At 38.1% G+C, this 21134-nt stretch overlaps 1 protein-coding gene across 1 annotated transcript in view; it reads left to right on the top strand.

The window, feature by feature from the left end:
* The window catches only part of MSH2 (mutS homolog 2), a 76311-nt gene that overhangs the window by 15536 nt on the left and 39641 nt on the right, over positions 1–21134 (top strand). Inside the window, exons 4-7 of the mRNA XM_025466175.3 lie at positions 562–708; positions 2157–2306; positions 3314–3447; positions 16235–16434. Coding sequence (XP_025321960.3) covers positions 562–708; positions 2157–2306; positions 3314–3447; positions 16235–16434 — 631 coding nt within the window. The remainder of the gene's footprint in view (positions 1–561; positions 709–2156; positions 2307–3313; positions 3448–16234; positions 16435–21134) is intronic.

Consider the following 21134-nt stretch of genomic DNA (forward strand, 5'->3'; position numbering starts at 1 on the left):
CAGGGCTCATCCCATGACCCAGGGATCATGACTTGAGCCAAAAGCATAAGATGCCAGTCTTCTAGGTTATTTTTTGATAGTTCAGATGGGACTTTTAGCCTTTTATTTCACTGAGTTTTTATAAAATTCTGATTGTACTATTTGTGTGTGTGCTTTATTTAGGTATTTAAGGGATGTTGTATCCCCTGAAGATTGTTTTCTTTTTGTGGGCCTCAAATACCATAATAATTGCTCAGGAAAGAGTAAATCTGTGATGGCCATTGTTAGCATAGATAGTATCTAAGCAACTTTCCACAAGTATTATTCTGTTAAGAGTTTTTACTACTGGGACTAATCTTTGGAAGCTTTATGTGAACATAATTTTAAATTTCCATGAAAACTTACTTCGATATTTAAAATACCTGTCATTATGTATATGTTACCAATGTCTTGCAGATTATATAAAAATTTAATGTGGGTTGGTTTGTTATGCTGTTGTTACCGTACTTGTTAGTGGTATAGTTTTTTGTCATTTATTTTTTTCATTCCTTTTCTTGAAGTCATTTATTTTTTACAAAATAGGTTATTCAGAGAGGAGGAATTCTGATCACAGAACGAAAAAGAGCTGATTTTTTTACAAAAGATATTTATCAGGACTTGAACCGGTTATTGAAAGGCAAAAAGGGAGAACAGGTGAATAGTGCTGTCTTGCCAGAAATGGAGAATCAGGTATGTGGATTACAATATAAATTTATTCTTAAATTATAATCTTGACTTTTAAAAGACTACTTGTTTCACCTCAAAATCTAAACTGTGGATCACTGATACTAAGTTAATTCTTACTGTGACGAAGCTTGTGAAAAAAGGAAATGACTAGAAAAGTTTAAATATAACCTTAAAGGGCAGCCTGCGTTGCTCAGTGGCACTGCCTTCAACCCAGGGCGTGATCCTGGAGACCTGGGATCGAGTCCCACGTCGGGCTCCCTGCATGGAGCCTGCTTCTCCCTCTGCCTGTGTCTCTGCCTCTCTCTCTCCCTGTGTCTCTCATGAATAAATAAATAAAATGTTTAAAATATATAACCTTAAATATAATTACATTATATTTATATAATAATTTATAAATTATATATAATATATATAATAAACATTATATATGTAATATATAATAAACACTATAATTATATAAAGAATATATCAACATATATTCTTGAGGTAAGAAGGAGTTTTGACTTTCACAGGAAAGAGATTAAGTGGATGAGATAGCATAGTGATTGTAGGGGAAAAGAAAACCCATCATCACATTATAATGTATAGGTTGTGGAGTCTTTAATAAATTACCTCACTTTTTTGAGAGGCACTTTCTTTTTTAAGCTGCTTTTTGGGATGCCTGCATGGCTCAGGGGTCGAGCGTCTGCCTGTGGCTCATGGCATGATCCAGGATCTGGGATTGAGTCCGACTTTGGGCTCCCTGTGAGGAACCTGCTTCTCCCTCTGCCTGTGTCTCTGCCTGTCTCTCTCTGTGTCTGTCATGAATAAATAAACTTACTGTAATAGAAGCACTATTTATAATAGTCAAAAGTGGAAATGACTCAAATGCCTACCAAGTTTGGTGTGTTCGGCCCTATAGAATACTGCACACTGCACACACAAAAAATATTAGCACCAACAATCCAGTGCCACACAACAATATGAATGAATCTCACAAACCTAATACTGAACAAAAGAAACCAGGCACAAAAGACTATAAACTATATGATTGCATTAATATAAACTACATACAAAAAGAGGCCAAATTAATCTACGCTGTCAGAGCTAAGAACAAGGGTTACACCTGGTGGAGTAATGACTGGAAGAGAGCATTAAAAAACGTCTTTAGGAAAGTACATAATACATCATAAGGTATAACTGAGTTTTCATAAATTGCAAATACCCAAATAATCAGCATCCATGAAACAAGACAGGGATCAAAGACAGGTACCATGAAACAAGGTACCAGCATCTCAAAGACAGGGATCCTGCTTCTCCCTCAGCCTATGTCTCTGCCTCTCTTTCTGTATCTCTCATGAATAAATAAATAAAATCTTTTAAAAAAAATTTATTGCCATTTTGCTATTTGTTTTGTTAAAATCTCTAGGATTCTAGTGATAGAATCTTTTCTTTTAAATTCCTAATCTTAGGTTGCAGCTTCAGCACTGTCTGCAGTAATCAAGTTTTTAGAACTTTTATCAGATGATTCAAACTTTGGACAGTATGAACTCACTACTTTTGACTTCAGCCAGTATATGAAGTTGGATATTGCAGCAGTCCGAGCCCTTAACCTTTTCCAGGTAAAAAAAAAAAAAAAAAAAAAAGGGTTAAAAATATTGAATGGTGACAAAATGTTTCCTTTGTTATATACTGAAGAATACAATTAAGAAGCGTAAATATTTTGAAATGTTATTATACTTAGAATAGATAAGCAGTTTTAAATTACTGTATTTTTCTGTTGCAGGCTATATAAATAGTATTTGTCATGGCTTAATGAATAATTTTATTATTAACAGCAGTTTTTAAGAAATTATGTTTTAAGAAGTTTTATGCCTAAAACTTTAGTAATTATAAAGTGATTTTGGTTTGGGGAAAAATACACTGCAGATTAACAGGTTGAAAGTTTGATTTTAGGAAGAGGAGGGGTTTTTTGAGGAAAATAATTTTATTTCTTTATACACAGTTTGCTTTAATAGCCACCAGAAAGACTATATCATTTCCTCTAACGGATACTAACAGTTCTGTTGGCCTTCAACATATGACCATAGCAGCACATATAAATATCGTGCATTAATATACACGTAGACACATTCTAAATCCCCGTGAGCCATAGGCTAGGCTTTCATGGAACTGGGGACCTCTCACATGCCATGTACCAATGATCACTAGTTAGCTTTACCCAAGACTTTCAATGAGCTTGGTTTGGCCATTAGTCCTAGTTCCCCAGAGAGGAGTTAGGATGATATAATGGGACAGTATTCAGAGTGGGGTCATCACACTTTGAGGATCATAAAAGAATGGAAATAGGAGATGCCAGGCTAAACATGAGATAACATTTAGGAAGCCACAACTTTCACTGTGTGGATTCAAAATACTGCAGTGTGCTGCAGTGTAGACTGACACTCAGCCTGACAGTAAAACCCACCCCCCCCCAACTGAGGAAAAGAAACTTTTGTGCAAATTTCTCATTTTATTTGAAGAATATTAAGTATTCTTGTTTCTAAAATTATTTAATTATTTTTCATGGCACAGTAAGGTTTTCACTAATGAGCATGCCATTCTTCCTATTTTGTTTTTTGTTTGGTAGGGTTCTGTTGAAGATACTACTGGCTCTCAGTCTCTGGCTGCATTGCTGAATAAATGCAAAACCCCTCAGGGACAAAGACTGGTTAACCAGTGGATTAAGCAGCCTCTCATGGATAAGAACAGAATAGAAGAGAGGTATATTTCTAATGTATAATTTCTATAAGCTTTGAGTAACTTCTGATTACTCTAGGATTATGCCACTTGATCAAATATGCAAGTTTTCTCCTATATTTTGGCATCTGACTGTACAAAGAGTTACCTACATAGTAATAGTAATAAAATAGTAATGACTTAGTTTAGCAGAGTAACTTAGTTTATTAATATTGTTTTTTTCCACCTTAAAAATGTAAGATTTTATTATGAAAATGGATGGATGACCCAGACTATGATCTTGGGAGCCTGAATACCTTGGTTCAAATTATGGCTCTACCACTTAATAGCTGTATTATCTTGGGCGAGTTACGTAACCTCAATGTTGTAGTTTCTTTTTAAAATGACAATAATAACCTACTTTGTAAAGTTGTTATGAAGGCTAGATGATTTAATATATATAAACTACTTTAAAGAAGGTCTGGTACATAGGAAACACTCTTAATTATTTTAGAAAGGCTTTAAGGGCAGCCTAAACATATAGTTCAGAAAAATCTCTAAAATTGAGGAAATGAAAGGAAAAGTTTTATAATCCTGCTACCCGAATATGATTAGCATTTGGGTATATTTTATTTTAATTTTTCTGCTTTAGATATGAGTTTTAAGGCTTTTCAGTGAAGTATAATATCCATAAGAGCACAAATCCTAAGTGTGCAGGTTGGTGGATTTTTCACAAAGTGAGCATATTGGTGTTAAAAACAGTCAAATCAAGAAACAACATGACTAGTATTCCTAGTAACTACCCTGATTTTCCTGCTGGTTATTACCCCTTTTTACTTCAAAAGTAACCACTGTCCTTCTAACACGATAGAGTAATTAGTTTTGCCTGTTTTTGAACTTTATTTTTAAGATTTTATTTATTTTTAGAAAGCGAGAGAGAGAGAGACACAGCCAGCCTGTGGGTGTAGGGAAGGGCGGGGGGGGAAGGGAAAAAGTATCTCAAGCTGACTGCACTCAGCAGCTGGACACTGGGCTCCATCTCATTTCCTTAGCCAACACTAGGAGTTGGATGCTTAACCAGCAGAGCCACCCAGGTGCCCCATGAATTTTATATAAATGGAGTCATTTTACATGGTGCACTTATATTAGTCCTGTTTTAAAACTCCTAGTTATAAAAAAAAAAAAAAAAAATCAGGGCAGCCCCAGTGGCCCAGCGGTTTAGCGCTGCCTTCAGCCCAGGGTGTAATCCTGGAGACCTGGGATCGAGTTCCGCATCGGGCTCCCTGCATGGGGCCTGCTTCTCCCTCTGCCTGTGTCTCTGCCTCTCTCTCTCTCTGTGTCTATCATGAATAAATAAATAAAATCTTTAAAAAAAAATCATAATTGTAGACTCTTGATTTTGGCTCAGGTCATGATCTCATGGGTTGTGGGAATAAGCCCTCTTTGGGGTTTGGCGCTGGCTCCCCACTCAGTAGGGAATCTGCTTTAGGATTCTCTCCCTCTACTCCTACCTCCACTTGGGTGAACTCTCTCTAAAATGAATACATCTTTAAAAAAAAAAAAACGTTGTAAATCCTAGTATAGTTCTGTGCCCCAGTTTTTTCATTACTTACACTTATTATCATAAACATTTTTTTAGCATTGCTGTTTTTTTTTTTTTTTTGCATTGCTGTTTTATCTTCACATTCAACGTTTTAAATTTCTAATAAGTGCATACTATTTTATTCCCTAGATGTACTTTATTTTACCTTCCTCAATAATTAGGCTATTTCTCACGGCCTTATTTTGTACCCAATGTTTTCCATTTGGCAAAATAAGTTACCTTGCCTGAATTGGTAAAAGATTCAGTATTTTATGGCTATGATGTCAAATCATTCAATAATATATTGAATACCTACTGAATACTGATGATACAGAAAAGCATAATCTCTTCAGTATTGGAATGTTGCCAGGCAAACATAAAGTAGTTGGTCAGTATTGTAAGACACCGTGCACATAATTACTAAGCTGAGTGTTAATTCTGTGGATTCTTAAGAGCCTTAGAATAAAATAACCCAAGAGGTTAGTGATTTGTGGGCATACTGGCATTTTATTGAAAATGCAGAAGTTGAGATGTTAAGGTGACTTTCTGAAATCAGGTTTGCTGGAGAAAAGTGGGATTTAGTAATTTAAAATAGAAAGGATTAGATATTTGCAAATAAAACAGTTTACAATTTTTAATTTTAAGTATTTGTGAATAGGTAATAACATTTATATGTGTCAAAATTCAAACAACAGGGACATCTGGGTGGCTCAGTGGTTGAGCATCTGCCTTTGGCCCAGGGTGTGATCCCGGGGTCCTGGGATCGAGTCCCTCGTTGGGCTCCCTGCATGGAGCCTGCTTCTCCCTCTACCTCTGTCTCTGCCTGCCTCTCTCTCTCTCTCTCTCTCTCTGTCTCATGAATAAGTAAATAAAATCTTTTAAAAAAAATTCAAACAACAGAGGGACACACAGTGATAATCCTCCTATTCTTGTTCCCCAATTTCCTGGGATCTCTTCCCTGGGGCCTCTGTTGTACAGCTCCAGGGACACATCCCCCCCCCCCCCTTTTTTTTTAAAGATTTATTTATCTGAGAGAGCACCAATCCTAGCATGAGCAGGGGAGGAGTGGGTGGGGGGAGAGGAAGAAGCTGATTCCCTGCTGAGCAGGAAGCCCAACACAAGGCTGGATCCCAGGACCCCATGACTTGAGTCAAAGTCACAGGTCAGACACCCAACCAATTGAGCCACCCATGCACCCTTCCCAGGGACACATTTCTTTCTGTACTCTTTGTGAATTGCCACCACTGCCCTAGGAGCAACCAGTCGTTTTTTTCTTTTTTTTTTTTTAAGTAAGAAAAAATTAGGTAATTTAACTCTCAAGGTCTAGGTCATGGTTATATTTTTATTTTAACCTTGGTCTTGTGGGAAGAGAGCAAGTGTCAGTGGTCCCCTTCTGGCTTAACAACTAGAACACATGTATTTAGACTGTTCTGAAACCTGGGGTATCACTTTTGTATTACTTACCAGAATAACAAGTTACTTCAAAGATAAGATAGCAAAATTCGATCTTTATTTATTTATTTGTTTATTTATTTATTTTTAGAGGGTAAATGGTTTTTTTCACAGGACATAGCAATAATTTCCAAAAATCTGATAGTCTAACAAGACTTGTTAATTAGAAATAACACTTGGGAGGATAGCGTTATGAATCAGAATATGATCTGGTTTCCTGCAGCTGTATAAGATGAGAAGATAGATTTTCTTTCTCCTATTGGTCAGATTTTTTTTGGTCAGTAAATAGGAAGGCTAAAAAAAAAAAGTAGGAAGGCCGTTGGTTTTATTTTTCTGAAGATCCCATTTATTCATTCATGAGAAACAGAGAGACATAGGCAGAGGGGGAAAAGCAGGCTCCTTCCAGTGAGCCCAGTGTGGGAAATAGATGGATCAGGACCCGAGCTGGAGGCAGACGCTCAACCACTGAGCACCCAGGCGTCCGAGGCCTTTGGTTTTAAAGACCAAATGCTGAAATTCCAGAGTAGGGAAAGTTATACCCTTATACAGGTTCTTGTTTGGATAGTCTCCTTGTTTTATCTCCCTTTCTCAGTGTGCCTGCTGTGATAGTCCTGCTTTGTAGTTTACACCTTCCAGTTGCCTCAGGGGAATCTCTTCTCTCCCTCTCTGAGCATTTAGGATTGATCTTTCTTCAGGGTAACAGTCAAATCAGGTTTTCTGTTTCTTACTGTCCTAATTGTTTAGATTTCCTGTAAGTGAAGAGTTAATTTAAATTTTTAAGTACACACTACACCCAACATGGGGCTTGAACTCATGACCTTGAGATCAAGAGTCACATACTCTACTGCCTGAGCCAGCCAGGCACCCCAAGAGTTAATTTTAAATTATGTTGCTGAAAAAATAAATAAATAATGTTGCTGTTGGGTGAATTCTGTTACAGAAAGCAAAGATTTCTCTTTTTCTTCCTTTTTCATTAGAGCAGAGGTAGGTATAGATGTGACTAGATCTTTGAGTTTGGTGTTTACGTCTTATAAAGGACAATAGCCCAGTTGATAGGTTCAGGAATAATGATGAAAATGGGATTACTTAAAAAATGGGATTATTTTTAGATTATTGTCAAGCTATTAGGAGGAGGAGGGTGATAAGACTGGTATCTACTTTGTGCCTGGCACTTTGCTAAGCATCTCCCATTCATCAGCTGTAATGTGGTGGAGACTGGATTTAAAGCCAGTCTGGCCTGGCAACAGAGCCTGGTTTTTTTTTGTTTGTTTTTACAGAGCCTGTTGCTGTACTGTATTTATTATTTCTATCAGTGGTATTTAATTTTTTTTTTAGTGGTATTTAATTTGATCCAAATTGGACTTTAACACCTTAAATGGAACGTATTATTTTGGTTTTTATTTAAGTTATATCCATAGAATCACCTTATCTGTTGTCATTCTCATGTTACCATTCACTAAAACCTATTTGCACTGAGACTTCAGATAGTTTTTATTCTTAGCTAATGGCTTAAATACTTTAATCTTCATGAGAATGAGAAGTTGTTACCTTTGAGGAACTAATAATCTAGGTATTTCTTTTTTGTACTTCATCTAACAATCAAATTAGAAATCATAATAAGAACTCTACCTTTTGCTTTGTTGCATCCAAGAGAGGAAGATGGGTGACTTTCCTGGAGTCATCTAAAAGAAAATTGGCTAGGGGCCCCTGGCTGGCTTAGTCAGTAGAGTGTGCAACTCTTGATCTCAGGGTCATGAGTTCAAGCCCCATGTTGAAGGTAGAGTTTACTTTCAAAAAGAAAGAAAGTAAAAAAGAAAATTCAGCCAGGATTTTTGTCCTTGCCTCATGGGCATAAACTGGCATGATCTGATCCAGAAATAGGGCCTCAAAACAAAAGAAATACAGCTTCAATATGTGTCGCTAGTGTTTCTGTCAGCATGCGAAGGATATGGGCTTCATTAAATTGGATTAAGTGAACTTAGTTGAATGGGTCATCTAAGAGTCCTATTTTACTGCAGATGTCCAAGATATCTACCCTAATGCTAGCTCTTTGTACATAAAGTAAATACTTGAATTTTTTTAAAGGAACTTTTTTCATATTACTGTTTTCTGGACTGTTGCTTTTAACTTCAAGGTTTTTGTTTTTTGTCTTTCCATAGATTCATATGAAGCCTTGATAATTTTAAAGTTAGAATTCTCTAAAGAACATTGAATATATGGTAGTATATGAAATAGTTCATTCTTATGAAGTCGCTGATGAAATAATTTATGTATGCTGAATTTGGTATTCTTACTACTTTCTAGTTTATTTTTTTAATTTATTATTGTTTTTAAAGATTTTACCTATTTATTCATGAGAGGCAGAGACGGAGGCAGAGGGAGAAGCAGGCTCCATTCAGCGAGCCCGATGTGGGACTCAATCCCGGGTCTCCAGGATCACACCCTGGGCCGAAGGCAGATGCTCTAACTGCTGAGCCACCCAGGCATCCCTTTCTGGTTTAAAATTGAATCACTGCTCTTTGTATAGAATGTACAAGTAATGTAGCATTCTTCTTTTAAAAGATTTTATTTGAGAGAATGTGAACAGGAGGAGGGGCAGGGGGAGAGAAAGATTATCAAGTACACTCTGTGCGGAGCTATGGAGCCCGACACAGGATTCCATCTCATGACCCTGAAATTATGACCTGAAGCCAAAATCAAGAGTCAGGCACTTAACCTACTGAGCCACCTAGGTACCCCTAATGTACAGTCTTAAAAGAAACATGTCTCTAAATAAAAAAGTATGGCTCCATAAATTTAGATAGTGATGGTGCTTATGTGATAGTATACCATGGTTTTTGAGGCAGTGGGGTACTCCTAGAGTCCCTAGACTTCTTTCTAGGTTATATAATCCTTTTGTGCAAGGATGTCTTTAGTAATAGTTCATATTTTGTGGAAACAGTGGTCTGGAGGTCATACAGTGAATGTAGTTTCTTTAATAACAGTGAAGCATTGCTCTAACCTCTGAGGAAGAACAGGAGGGCTTGCACTCCACTGCTTCCCACTATTTCCTCTGCTTCTAAATCAAGTTTAGTGGCAACCCTTTATTCTGATCTCTGGACTGATCTGCTCAGCCATTTGAAGTTCATTTGCCTTCCTCTCCGGCCTGCGCCATAAAGGCAACTGCTTTTCCAGTGCTTTCATGGGAACCATAGAATTTCTTGTGCTCCATTAGCCCTTTGTCATACTGGCCTTTCTCCTTACCTGTCTTTCTCAGTTAAAAGTTGCTGGCTTTCATTGCTACCTGGGTTTGTTTGTTTTCTCCTCTTGATCAGACTTATTAAATGTAACAATATTCTGTGTGCAATGTGACCTGGACCTGCTGCTTCAAAACATGATCCTTTCTCACTAATATTTTTTTTGAAAGATTCTATTTATTTGAGAGAGAGAGTGTGTGAGAGAAAGCATGAGCAGGGGATGTAGAGGAGGAGAAGCAAGCTCCCTGCTAATAAGCAGGGAGCCCAATGGCTTGATCCCAGGACCGCAGGATCATGACCTGAGCCAAAAGCAGATGCTTAACAGATTGAGCCATCCAGGCACCTGTTTTCTTACTAATATTTTGTTAAGTCCATTGAGTATCAAAAAGCAGCTTATTCTAAAATTAGTAGAAAAGTGCCCATTGCACACTAAAAAATGGCCTAATTACCGGACCTGTAATAGTTCTGCAAGATAATTAACATAGGTAGGACTGAGCCCCTATGACAGGCTACTGGAGAACTGATGATAAATGTTAGAAGACCAGGGGTGCCGGGGTGGCTCAGTGGTTGAGCATTTACCTTTGGCTCAGGTCATGGTTCCAGGGTCCTGGGATTGAGTCCTGCATCGGACTCCCTGTGAGGAGCTCACTTCTCCCCCTATCTATGTCTCTGCCTCTCTCTCTCTGCATCTCTCATGAATAAAAAAAAAGTTAGACCATTTTGTGCACTGTCATTGTGATGACCATTGTGGTTCTGGTTTATAATGTTCCATTATCTGATTCTAGACACACCATAGGAATGGGGTCTATGGTTAGCTTTGCTGCTTGTCGGGCTAGAACAGATAACATGCCAGCATGTTCATCTGACAGGGCCCCACAGCAGCCCTGATTAAGCCCTTGTGAATCTGTACACAGGACTCTGATCAGTGGATCAATGGGTCAGTTCTTCATTGTGTCTTCCAAGTACTGCTCCAAGGTTGTGTCCATCCCACCTACAGTCTGCGCAGCCAGGGTCCTGCAGCACCTTGCATCCTTCTCTGCCTCAGGCCTGGAATGTATCTCCTCTTATTTTTATTACATGATAGATTACAGTGACCAATCCAGATTTTTATCTATCTATCTACTTATCTATTCACTTTTCTTGAAAGCCTTCAGCTACCTCCTGCCTCTAAGTAGATCATCTCCTTAATTCTTCTAATCTCAAAATGTATCTGTATTTTGAGTCTTTTACTCCCTGGCTCTTTCTCAGAGGAAGAAATAGTACTTTTTCCTTTCCAAAGCCAACTTTTCCATTTACCTTTGGATATAGTTTTTTCTTCTTCCTTCTCTGCATCAGCTTTCTGGTGTATCCTGTACTTTTCTCCCTTCAAGTTTCTCCTGTGGTCTCTCCCATCCCTAGTCCTATCCCAAGTCTTCCCAAGTCCTATCTCTAAATCCCAAGTGTTCAAGATACAGGCAAATAAAATACCCCAAAGTGAAGTTTTCTAGCTCCCCTAGGAATCCTTGCTCTTATCCATATCACATTTTATTGCATTTTGTGTCTCCCTTGTTACTCAGCACTATTTGTAAGATGGAACATTTCCTTCTCCACTAGATTGAATATTCCTTAAAAGCATTCTCTCTTTATATCTTGCCATACTCTTTTTCTTTTTTAATCTGCTCAGGCCTAGCAGAATACACATCAAATGAGTAGTTCTGACTGCATTTAACCGTGCGAGAACAGATAAAGAAGAGACTCAGAAATTTATGATGTAGTTCTTTAGGGACCACATTTGTTCTTAGCTGTATAAATATGCTGCCATGAAACTCTAGCCAACTGTTCTTACAGTGAGAGACCAGAAATGCTAGTTTAAAAAAAAAATTTGGTTTTTTTTTACTCTATTTGAGAGAGGAAGAGAGGGAGAGTGCCAGTGTGGGGAGGGGCAGAGGGAAAGAATCTTTCAAGCAGAGTCCATGCTGAGCACAGAGCCCCATGGGGCTTGATCCCACAACCCATGAGATCTGACCTGAGCTGAAATCAAGAGTTGGATGCTTAACTGACTGAGCTACCCAGGTGCCCCCAGAAATGCTAGTTTTAAAGAAAAGACAGAATGTGGATTTTATTATTTTTTAAAGATCTTATTTGTTTATTCATGAGAGAGAGAGAGAGAGAGAGAGGCCCGAGACATAAGGGAGAAGCAGGCTCCCTTTGGGAAGCCTGATGTGGGACTCGATCTCAGGGCCCTGGGGTCATGCCCTTGAGCTGAAGGCAGATGCTCAACCACTGAGCCACCCAGGTGTCCCCAGAGTGTGGATTTTAAAACAACAAAATTTCATGATTAATTTCATGATTTTTCTGTTCAAATTTTAGAGATGAACTGACCCTAAAAAATTCTTTTATTCCAGTCAATTTGCAGATTGATGTCTCAAATTGGGTACACTGAGTAATTTTATTGAGTAGGATTGACATGTATACTGTGTTATGCCAGCAGTAACTTTGGAGTTTCTAAAATTGTGATTTAAGAGTGGCATTGTCATAGAAACAGTTAGCAGAGCAATCTTTTTTAAAAACTTTGTTAGCCAGTACATAAACTGACACTGTAATTATTTCTGAAATGGCATACTGAATAGATTTGTGAAACTAACAATTTATTGGGCTTTTAATGATACCTGGACCAAAGATTGAGGGGGTGTAAATTGCCTTGTACTGTATGTTTTAGAAGCTGTTTCATTCCCCTGCTATTTTACTTTATATACTCCTACTAGAACTTTATGCTCTTAAATAGTGTTGAGTATTTTTTAAGGACACAAAGTTTGCTTTAAATATCTCTTTGGAGGACGCCTGGGTGGCTCAGTGTTTGAGTGCCTGCCTTCAGCCCAGGGCATGATCCCGGGGTCCTGGGATTGAGTCCCGCATTGGGCTCCCTGTGCGGAGCCTGCTTCTCCCTCTGCCTGTGTCTCTGCCTCTCTCTCTGTGTCTCATGAATAAATAAATAAAATCTTTAAAATAAATAACTCACTCACTCACTCACTCTTTGGATGAGGGGAAACCATATTTCTCAATTAAGAAACATTTTTACATTTCAGAGGTCTTTTTTTTTTTTTTTTTTTTTAATGTCTGTCATGCCATAAATCCTTAGGGTTCCAGCTGCTCAGGCTCTTTTCCGTTAGTTACTACAAAGTGTGCTTCTCTGCATGGACCATGCTGGTGCTTCACTTGGACCCAGGCACCTTTCTCTTGGCTTCCTTTTTCTCTGATCATTTTCCTTCAAGGTTCAGGTAGCTAACTACTTAATATTAAGGCTTAGTACATACACTAATTCTCTTGGCAAGATTCTTGCCCATAACTTGTTTACAGCAATGCTAACAGCATGCTGGATAACATCTGTAGGGTGTTACTATTTAAATAGTGCTAATCCCTCGATTTCTATATAGTATTGTCATCATCTTTCAGGTAGATATGCTTGTATGTGGCCAAAGGACCAACTGTATTCTCTAAAAGGCCTGGAGAACAGAGTGGGTGCCCCTCTTTCCTTTTGTGTTGGTCATTTTGGCAGATGATAGGGCCAAAAGATGGTGTTGGCGACTTAGGACCTATTCCCTGGTCAATTTGAGAGGAAACAGTGATAAAATAGATGGAGTAGGGAAAAAGCATGAGAAGATTCTTTTTTTTTTTAAGATTATTATTTATTAGAGCATGTATGGGTGGGGGAGGGGCAGAGGGAGAGAGACAATCTCAGGCAGACTCCCCACTGAGCATGGAGCCCCACACAGGGCTTCATATACTACCTGAGATCATGACCTGAGCTGAAACCAAGAGTTAAACAGTTAACCACTTGAGCCACCTGGGAACCCCTGGAATATTCTTGATTGGAAATATCTTCTATGCGGATTATTTACCTGAGAGTGGCCTAAGGTACAAGAGTCAAACTGTTGGTGCCTGAGAAGCTTATAGAAATTTCACAGCTGAGCCTCACTGCCCAGGAATACTGTACTATCCACCTCCAAGTCACTTCCATACACTGGTGATCTTGGAGCGAACTTGGAGATGCCTGTTAGAGCAAGAGGCTTAGGTACGAAGGCCCAGATTTGTCTTACTGGATTATGGGACTTGACTGCATCTGTCTGCTCAAGGTCTGTCTTGTCTTTTAAATCTAGAGTACAAGCCATAGAAGTCTTTTCTGGAGCGATAAATGCCTGAAGTATTCTGGAAGTTTGTTTATAGCCTTAGGGACTGGTACACAGTACAATACCATCTTAGTAGCAGATTCCCCCCCCCCCCATTTGACATTTGCCACAATGCATATATCTGCTGCCAGCTGCCTACCTATTATCTTGATATTCTGTAGCACTTTATTTTTCTTTTAATTTTCATCTTAAAGGTGAATTTTTTTTTTTTTTAAGATTTATTTGCAAGAGAGAGAGTGAGAGCACGAGAGTATAAGCAGGAGGAGAGGGAGTAGACTACCCCACGATGTGGGGCTCCATCTCAGGGCCCTGGGATGTGACCTGAGCTGAAGGCAGACGCTTTACCGACTAAGCCACCCAGACATCCCTAAAAAGTTTTATTCAAGTTTCTTTAAACTGATGGTTCTCAGCCTGGGGCAAGAGGACATGTGTTAGTGTCTGCAGACATTTGGGTCTGTAAACAGAAAGTATGCTTACATACTGTTAAAGAGCTCAAGAAGAGCCCCAAACAAGGACTTGTCAAGCCTAAATGTCAATAATTATCGGTTCAGAAATCTTGCTTATGTGATTACTCTGGAAGCAGTATAATTTTCCCCTCATATAATATGCTGGATGAACATTTTGATGGTGGAGGAATTGTAAATGCTGATGGAGAGATCAGTAATTAGTTAAGAAACTTAGAAAACTGTTTCTTTTCTCTGTTGTGTAATTTGAGAGTTAATTTACAGCTCTTCTAATTTACAAATGTAAGGAAATGGTTGCTCATTTGTAGCCTTCTGAACCTAGGACCATTTGCTCTGCCCATGGCAATTTTCCTTATTTATTTATTTATTTATTTATTTATTTAAGTGTGGCTCATGTGATTCAAATTCAGGAGCCCAAGATCAAGAGTTGTGTGCTTTACCAACTGAGGCAGTCAGGTGCCCCATCCCTACCTTTGATTATAAAAATTTACCTTTCAGCAATATATATATATATATATATGGTACTGCAGTAATATCTACAATGTAGCTTTTCACACTGCAAGTTGTGACCCAGGAGTGAGTTATGAAATTATAGTGTAGTGGGTGAAAACTAGCATTTTTGACAAGCTAAATATGAGAGAAAAATAACTGTATATTACATATAGTAAGAATAGTAAGTATTGTTTGTGAAACCTATTTTAATTATATATTGCAGGGAAGAAATTTTTCTTTTTTCCTATTACCCTCCTAGATTCTCTGGCTTGGGGCCCTGTAAATTAGATTGACAGAAGATAGATCAGCTAGAGAAAAACAAACTGAAGTTTATGCTTATACATGGGAGCACTCAGAAATGAGTAACTCCAGGGTTGATGAGAACTTGGGCATATATAGCATCTTAGCAAAGGAACAATACATTTTCAGAGAAGAGATAAGACAAAGGGGAAGGGTTTTGAGTTCCTAAGGGATGTAAATTATGGGAAGCTAATGGTAGATAAAGGCTAAAATTTGTTATCTAAGTTCCTCCAGTACCATTTCCAGGCTGATAAGGGTCTAAAGTTGTGGTTAACTTTTGTCTTCTGGTAAGGAGAGAAGGGAGAGGACATCTGTAAGTTTATGTCCTGCTTTTGGGCACATAGGGAGAAGGCAGCTTTCCTTTTTTGCTTCTTAATTGTCAGCTCAAAATAGTCCTTAGGGACTCTAAAGTGGTATGTTCTGACGTGGCATATTATGCCTCCTACGATATCTATGCATGCTTGTGCTGGGTCATGATGTAAAACCATTTTTTCCATTCCCTCCCACCCCAAAAATTTCTTGTTGTTAGTTACAAGGAAGAAAACAGAAAGCTGTGGATTCCAATAAATTGCAAAAGCAATATGAGCTGCGTGTTTTATAATTCTTAGAACAGGCCAAGATTTTATTTATTGATTTCGGGGAAGGAGTAAACTTATTTCAGTTTTTTAATTAGAAATTTTTGGCTTTGTCATAAGATAATTTTAGAATGCATTCTGAAAATTTAGAAGACCTTCTGATAGAATAAGTATTGGATTTGGCAACATTCTTGAATTGTTATTGTTTTATTGAAGATCATTATTTATATGTGCATTAATGTATCAGTAACAGTAATGTCCCAATAATGAAATTCTTCTGTTTAAGAAATGGCAATTTGATGAAAGGCAAACAAAATTGGGTATGTATTAGTATTTTCTGATACTACTTACTAAACGTTAATTTGGTTGTTAAGTAATCAGAAAGTGCTTACGTGACAAGATTATGGAGCTTTCCATCATCTCCAAGAAGCTTACGTTTCAGGATAGATTCAAGCTTCCTTCATGGGATTTTTGTGTTCATTTAGTTGATTCTTAGGTACCTAGTAGGCAGATTTTAATTTTATACCAAAATATTTAAGATTAATCCCAGTGCAATTTATTTCAGACTGAATTTAGTGGAAACTTTTGTAGAAGATGCAGAATTGAGGCAGAGTTTACAAGAAGATTTACTTCGTCGATTCCCAGATCTTAACCGACTTGCCAAGAAATTTCAGAGACAAGCAGCAAACTTACAAGATTGTTACCGACTCTATCAGGGTATAAATCAACTCCCTAATGTTATTCGGGCTCTGGAGAAATATGAAGGTAACAATGATCTTTGTTTCTCTTTTCCTTCACTCTCAATATACTTAGCAAATGTGCTGTCCTTATAAAGTTGGGTCTGGTAACTCATGCTTATAATAGGTTTGTTTTGACTTATATTTACATTGCAGAAGTTAAGAATCATGAGACAACTTAGAATTTTTGCTTTTTAGAAGCAAATGTTAGGGTAACTGAGTTTATTGCCTTAGTGGTGGCAGTTGAACAGGATTCAGTTGCCAAAACGTCACAGGACCCAAAATGATACTGCTTTCAAATCTATAGTTTATTAAAGGAAAGAGATACAGCCTAATTAGCACCAAAGGAAGGGTAAGGGATCACCACGAAAGTTTCACAGCAGGGAGCCAGGGAGGTCAGGTGCAGACTCCTATTGTCCTTCCTTTTGAAAGGTCCTTGGTGAGGTGCACTTGCTCTCACTTTTCAGGGACCACCAGTGTGTGCAGAACACCTTGGAACTAGGGAGCTTAAAATGGAGTCTTGCTGGACTTTTTAAAATTTTGCTTGTCCTGTGGGCATATTCCTGTTCTGTAACCAGCCTTTAGGAGAACCCTCTGGCACAAGGAGGCCTCACTGAGACCAGGTGCTTATCATCAGTCACAAACAATGCTGACAAGCTGAGCAAACCACCCTGAATATCCTCAGATCCATGATTACAAAACAGTGTGCCTTGAATTGCCATAAAGGAACTTTAAGAAGACAGTTCAGGTAAATTCTGGGCCTGCTGGAGTGAACCTTTCTAGCACACCTATAAATGAAAGTTTAAAGCAAAGGGTCTTGATGGTCTCTAACAGTTGATGTCAGAGTGAAGTTAACAGAATGAAGTGTGCCAAGTCACATTATTTAATCAGTATAGTATTGGTGGATAAAATCAGCTTGCTCTTACAAGCATAGTTTTTATTTTATTTTATTTTATTTTATTTTATTTTATTTTATTTTATTTTATTATTTATTTATTTCAAGCATAGTTTTTAAGTGAATATAATTACTTAACTGTTGCAGAAACTAGGAAGTTATAGATCCAATATGTAAAACATTTTAAGTTTCAAGTTAAAAATCACCATTCCTTACAACTGTTAAACCTTTCAGTATTATGAGAAAGCTTTTTCTGCAGACAGACTTTAAAAAACTCACCTCTATTATGACAGGATATAAAATAAGCATAAATTTAATTTTAATTTTATGGTAGCCTTTTCCCTTAATTATCTAGCAAAGTGTGAAAGACATCTTTAGCGCTTATCTTAAAGAACCACTGTATAAAGAGTATTCCCCTTCTAACCAAGGCTCTTCTTGAGGCTGATGACACTTAAAAGCCCTTGCATTTGTTCTACTAAAGTGGTATTAAAGAAAATGGGTCTTAAATCTTTCCTGTGCCCACATTTCTTTAGTGTGGCTTAGGCAGCCATTTACCCTCCCTGTGCTTCCATTTCCTTATCCAATAAAAGAAGATCTTTCACTGCTGTACTTTTCTGATTCCATATATCCTCTGGCCCTATTCTAATAAGATCAACTGGGAGCACAAGAGGATTGACCAGTATTAGGACTATAATAACCAGATTATCATGGAAGTAGGCTTTCAAAACAATTAATTCACTCTTATCCACTTACATCAGCTGTTTTAAACTTTTTCTCTCCTACATCTCTTCCTTCCCATAGTGAAAAAAAGAAAGAAAAGCATCCTTGGCCCTGTGTCCTCTTGTACCTGCACCTCTTTTTCACTATCCGTTCCCAGCCAAATTTCTGAAAGCCTACATTTCCATCTCCTGTTTGCTCAACTGCCTTCCAGCCCTGACCACAACACTGAAATGGCATTTGCTGAGTTACTTATTGTTGCTAAATCCAACAAGCACAGTCTAGTCATTATATTCTCAGCTTTCACTGCTGAGTTAGATTTTTTTTTTTTTTGAAGATTTTATTTATTCATGAAAGACACAGAGAGAGGCAGAGACACAGGCAGAGGAAGAAGCAGGCTCCATGCAGGGAGCCTGACGTGGTACTTGATCCCTTGATCCGGGTCTCCAAGGATAACGCCCTGGGCTGAAGGTGGTACTAAACCACTGAGCCACCTGGGCTGCCCTTCCTTCCAGTTTTATGGAACTATAACTAACATATAACATTGTATAGCTCTAGGTGTGCAACATGATTTGAAAGATGTATGTATTGGAAGTAATTACAGTTGACTCAGTTAACACCTGTCAACTGACATATTTTTTTTTCTTATGTTGAGAACTTTTAAGATCTAATCTCTTAAGAGCTTTCAAATATACAATACAGTATTTTTAACTATAGGTCACCCTGCTATACATTACATCCTCAGAACTTAAATCTTAGAACTGAGAGTTTGTACCTTTTGACCACCTTCCCCCATTTGCCAACTCCCAGCTGCTGACAACCACCATTTTCTATTTTGTTGAGATTAGTTTTATTAGACTCTACGTATAAGGAGACCATAGTGACTTTCTCTGCCTGACTTCTTTTACTTAGCATAATGCCTTCATGGTCTAACAGGTTGTCACAAATGGCAGGATTTCCTTTTTTAGGACTGATATTTCTGTGTGTGTGTGTGTGTGTGTGTATCACATTTTCTTTATCCATTTATTCGCCAGGGGACACTTAGGTTGTTTCCATGTCTTGGCAGTTACAAGTATACTGCAGTGAATAAGGGAGTACAGATCTCTTTGAGATAATGATTTTGTTTCTTTTAGATATATACCCAGAAGTAGAATTGCTGAATCTTTCTATATTTTGCTTTCACCTTAAGAGTCTTCCACCCCAGTTCTGTTTTGGCCCTTTTTTCATTCAGTACCAGTAATTTTAAAGCTGGGAATTTTTTTTTTTTCTTTAAAGCTGGGATTTTTTTATACAAGATTTTGTGTGTGTGTATTTTTTACTGGGAGAAGATCTGTAACTTTCATCAGATATTCAAAAGCATATGTAAACCCTCCTCCCCCCACGAGAAAGAGTAAAAAATACTGATGTGCACATTCTTTGGAGACTCTTTCTTATTCTCTGGAATAAACACAGAAGTTAGGAATTGGGCTTAAGAGTAGCTTGGCTTTCTTCCTTCTGCATATGTGTGTGGCTCAGTGTACTTGAGAGTTTTACAACAAATCAATAATTTCCTACTTTTTTTGGGGTTACAGTTAATATATACCCGTGAGAGACATAACATTATCTAAATCAAAAGCTTCATATTATCATTTTGGCAACTGATGTTTGCTTTATGGAATTTGTAGTCACCCAGCCTAGAGAATATTAGAGGAGGAAGACTGTACCCAGATGTTATGGTGCTAAGAGCTAGGTTATTTTCTTTCTATAAGAAACATTGGAGGGGACACCTGGGTGGGAGGCTCAATCGGTTGTCTGCCTTCAGCTCAGGGTCATGGTCCTACAGTTCAGGGATGGAGCCCAAAAGAAAAAAACATTGGAGACTCCAAGTGTGCCGTAGTTATTAGGAACCTAACCTGAGTTTTTTCTTAAAAATGAACAAAATGGAGGCTCCTGGCTGGCTCAGTGGAGCATGCAACTCTTGATCTTGGGGTTGTGAGTTTGTGCCCCAGATTGGGTGTACAGATTGCTTAAAAATAAAAATTTTTAAAGATGTATTTATTTGTTGAAAATTTTTATTTATTTGAGAAAGAACGATAGAGACCATGAGCAAGGGCAGAGGAGAGGGAGAAGCAGAAGCAGAAGATCATGACCTGAGCCGAAGGTACACAAACTGAGCCACCCGGGCAGCCCTAAAAATAAAATCTTTAAAAAAGGGGGGGGGCATTTGGCTGAGTTCAGCATAGCTCTTTAGCCTACTGATTCCATGGACAAAGCTAAAACTGACGCTAAATTATGAGGGAAATAAACCAAATACACTGTTCTTAAAAGCAGAATCATGATTTAAAAAAATTCTTTTTAGGGGAGACTGGGTGATTCAGTTGGTTAAACATCAAACTCTTGGTTTTTGGGGCAGGTCATCATGATCTCAGGGTTGTGAGATTAAGCTCCAAGCCAGGTAAGGGCCTGTTTGAGAGTTTCCTCTCCCTCTCCACCTCTCCCCTCCCCATGCCCACATACACTGTCTCTCAAAAATTCTTGAATTTTAGCGTATTAGTATATTGCTAGAAATTGAGTATATTCTCCTTACGGTGTTTTGGGTTTTTGATTAAGTCTAGGTTTGAAGTTATATTAACATTATTCCTGAAAAAAATTAAAATAAATTCAGAGACAGCAGAGGGCAGCAACAGTCTAGAAAGGAGATTTGCATTGAGTAATAGAAGCTCTACTCTAAATCATCTCTTATAAGAAATATTATTATTTTTTAAAGATTTTATTTATTTTTCATGAGAGACACAGAGAGAGGCAGAGACACAGGCAGAGGAAGAAGCAGGCTCCATGTAGGGAGCCCGACGCAGGACTCGATCCTGGGTCCCCAGCATCACACCCTGGACCGAAGGTGGCGCTAAACTGCTGAGCCGCCCAGGCGTCCCAAGAAATAGTTACTTGAAAAATATATTTGGCTTCCCTTATTCCTTGTAGCTTTTATTTTTATTTTTTTTAATTTTTATTTATTTATGATAGTTAGAGAGAGAGAGGCAGAGACACAGGCAGAGGGAGAAGCAGGCTCCATGCACCGGGAGCCCGATGTGGGATTCGATCCCGGGTCTCCAGGATCGCGCCCTGGGCCAAAGGCAGGC

Source organism: Canis lupus, chromosome 10, assembly GCF_003254725.2.
Source record: "Canis lupus dingo isolate Sandy chromosome 10, ASM325472v2, whole genome shotgun sequence".
In the NCBI taxonomy this organism is placed as follows: Eukaryota; Metazoa; Chordata; class Mammalia; order Carnivora; family Canidae; genus Canis; species Canis lupus.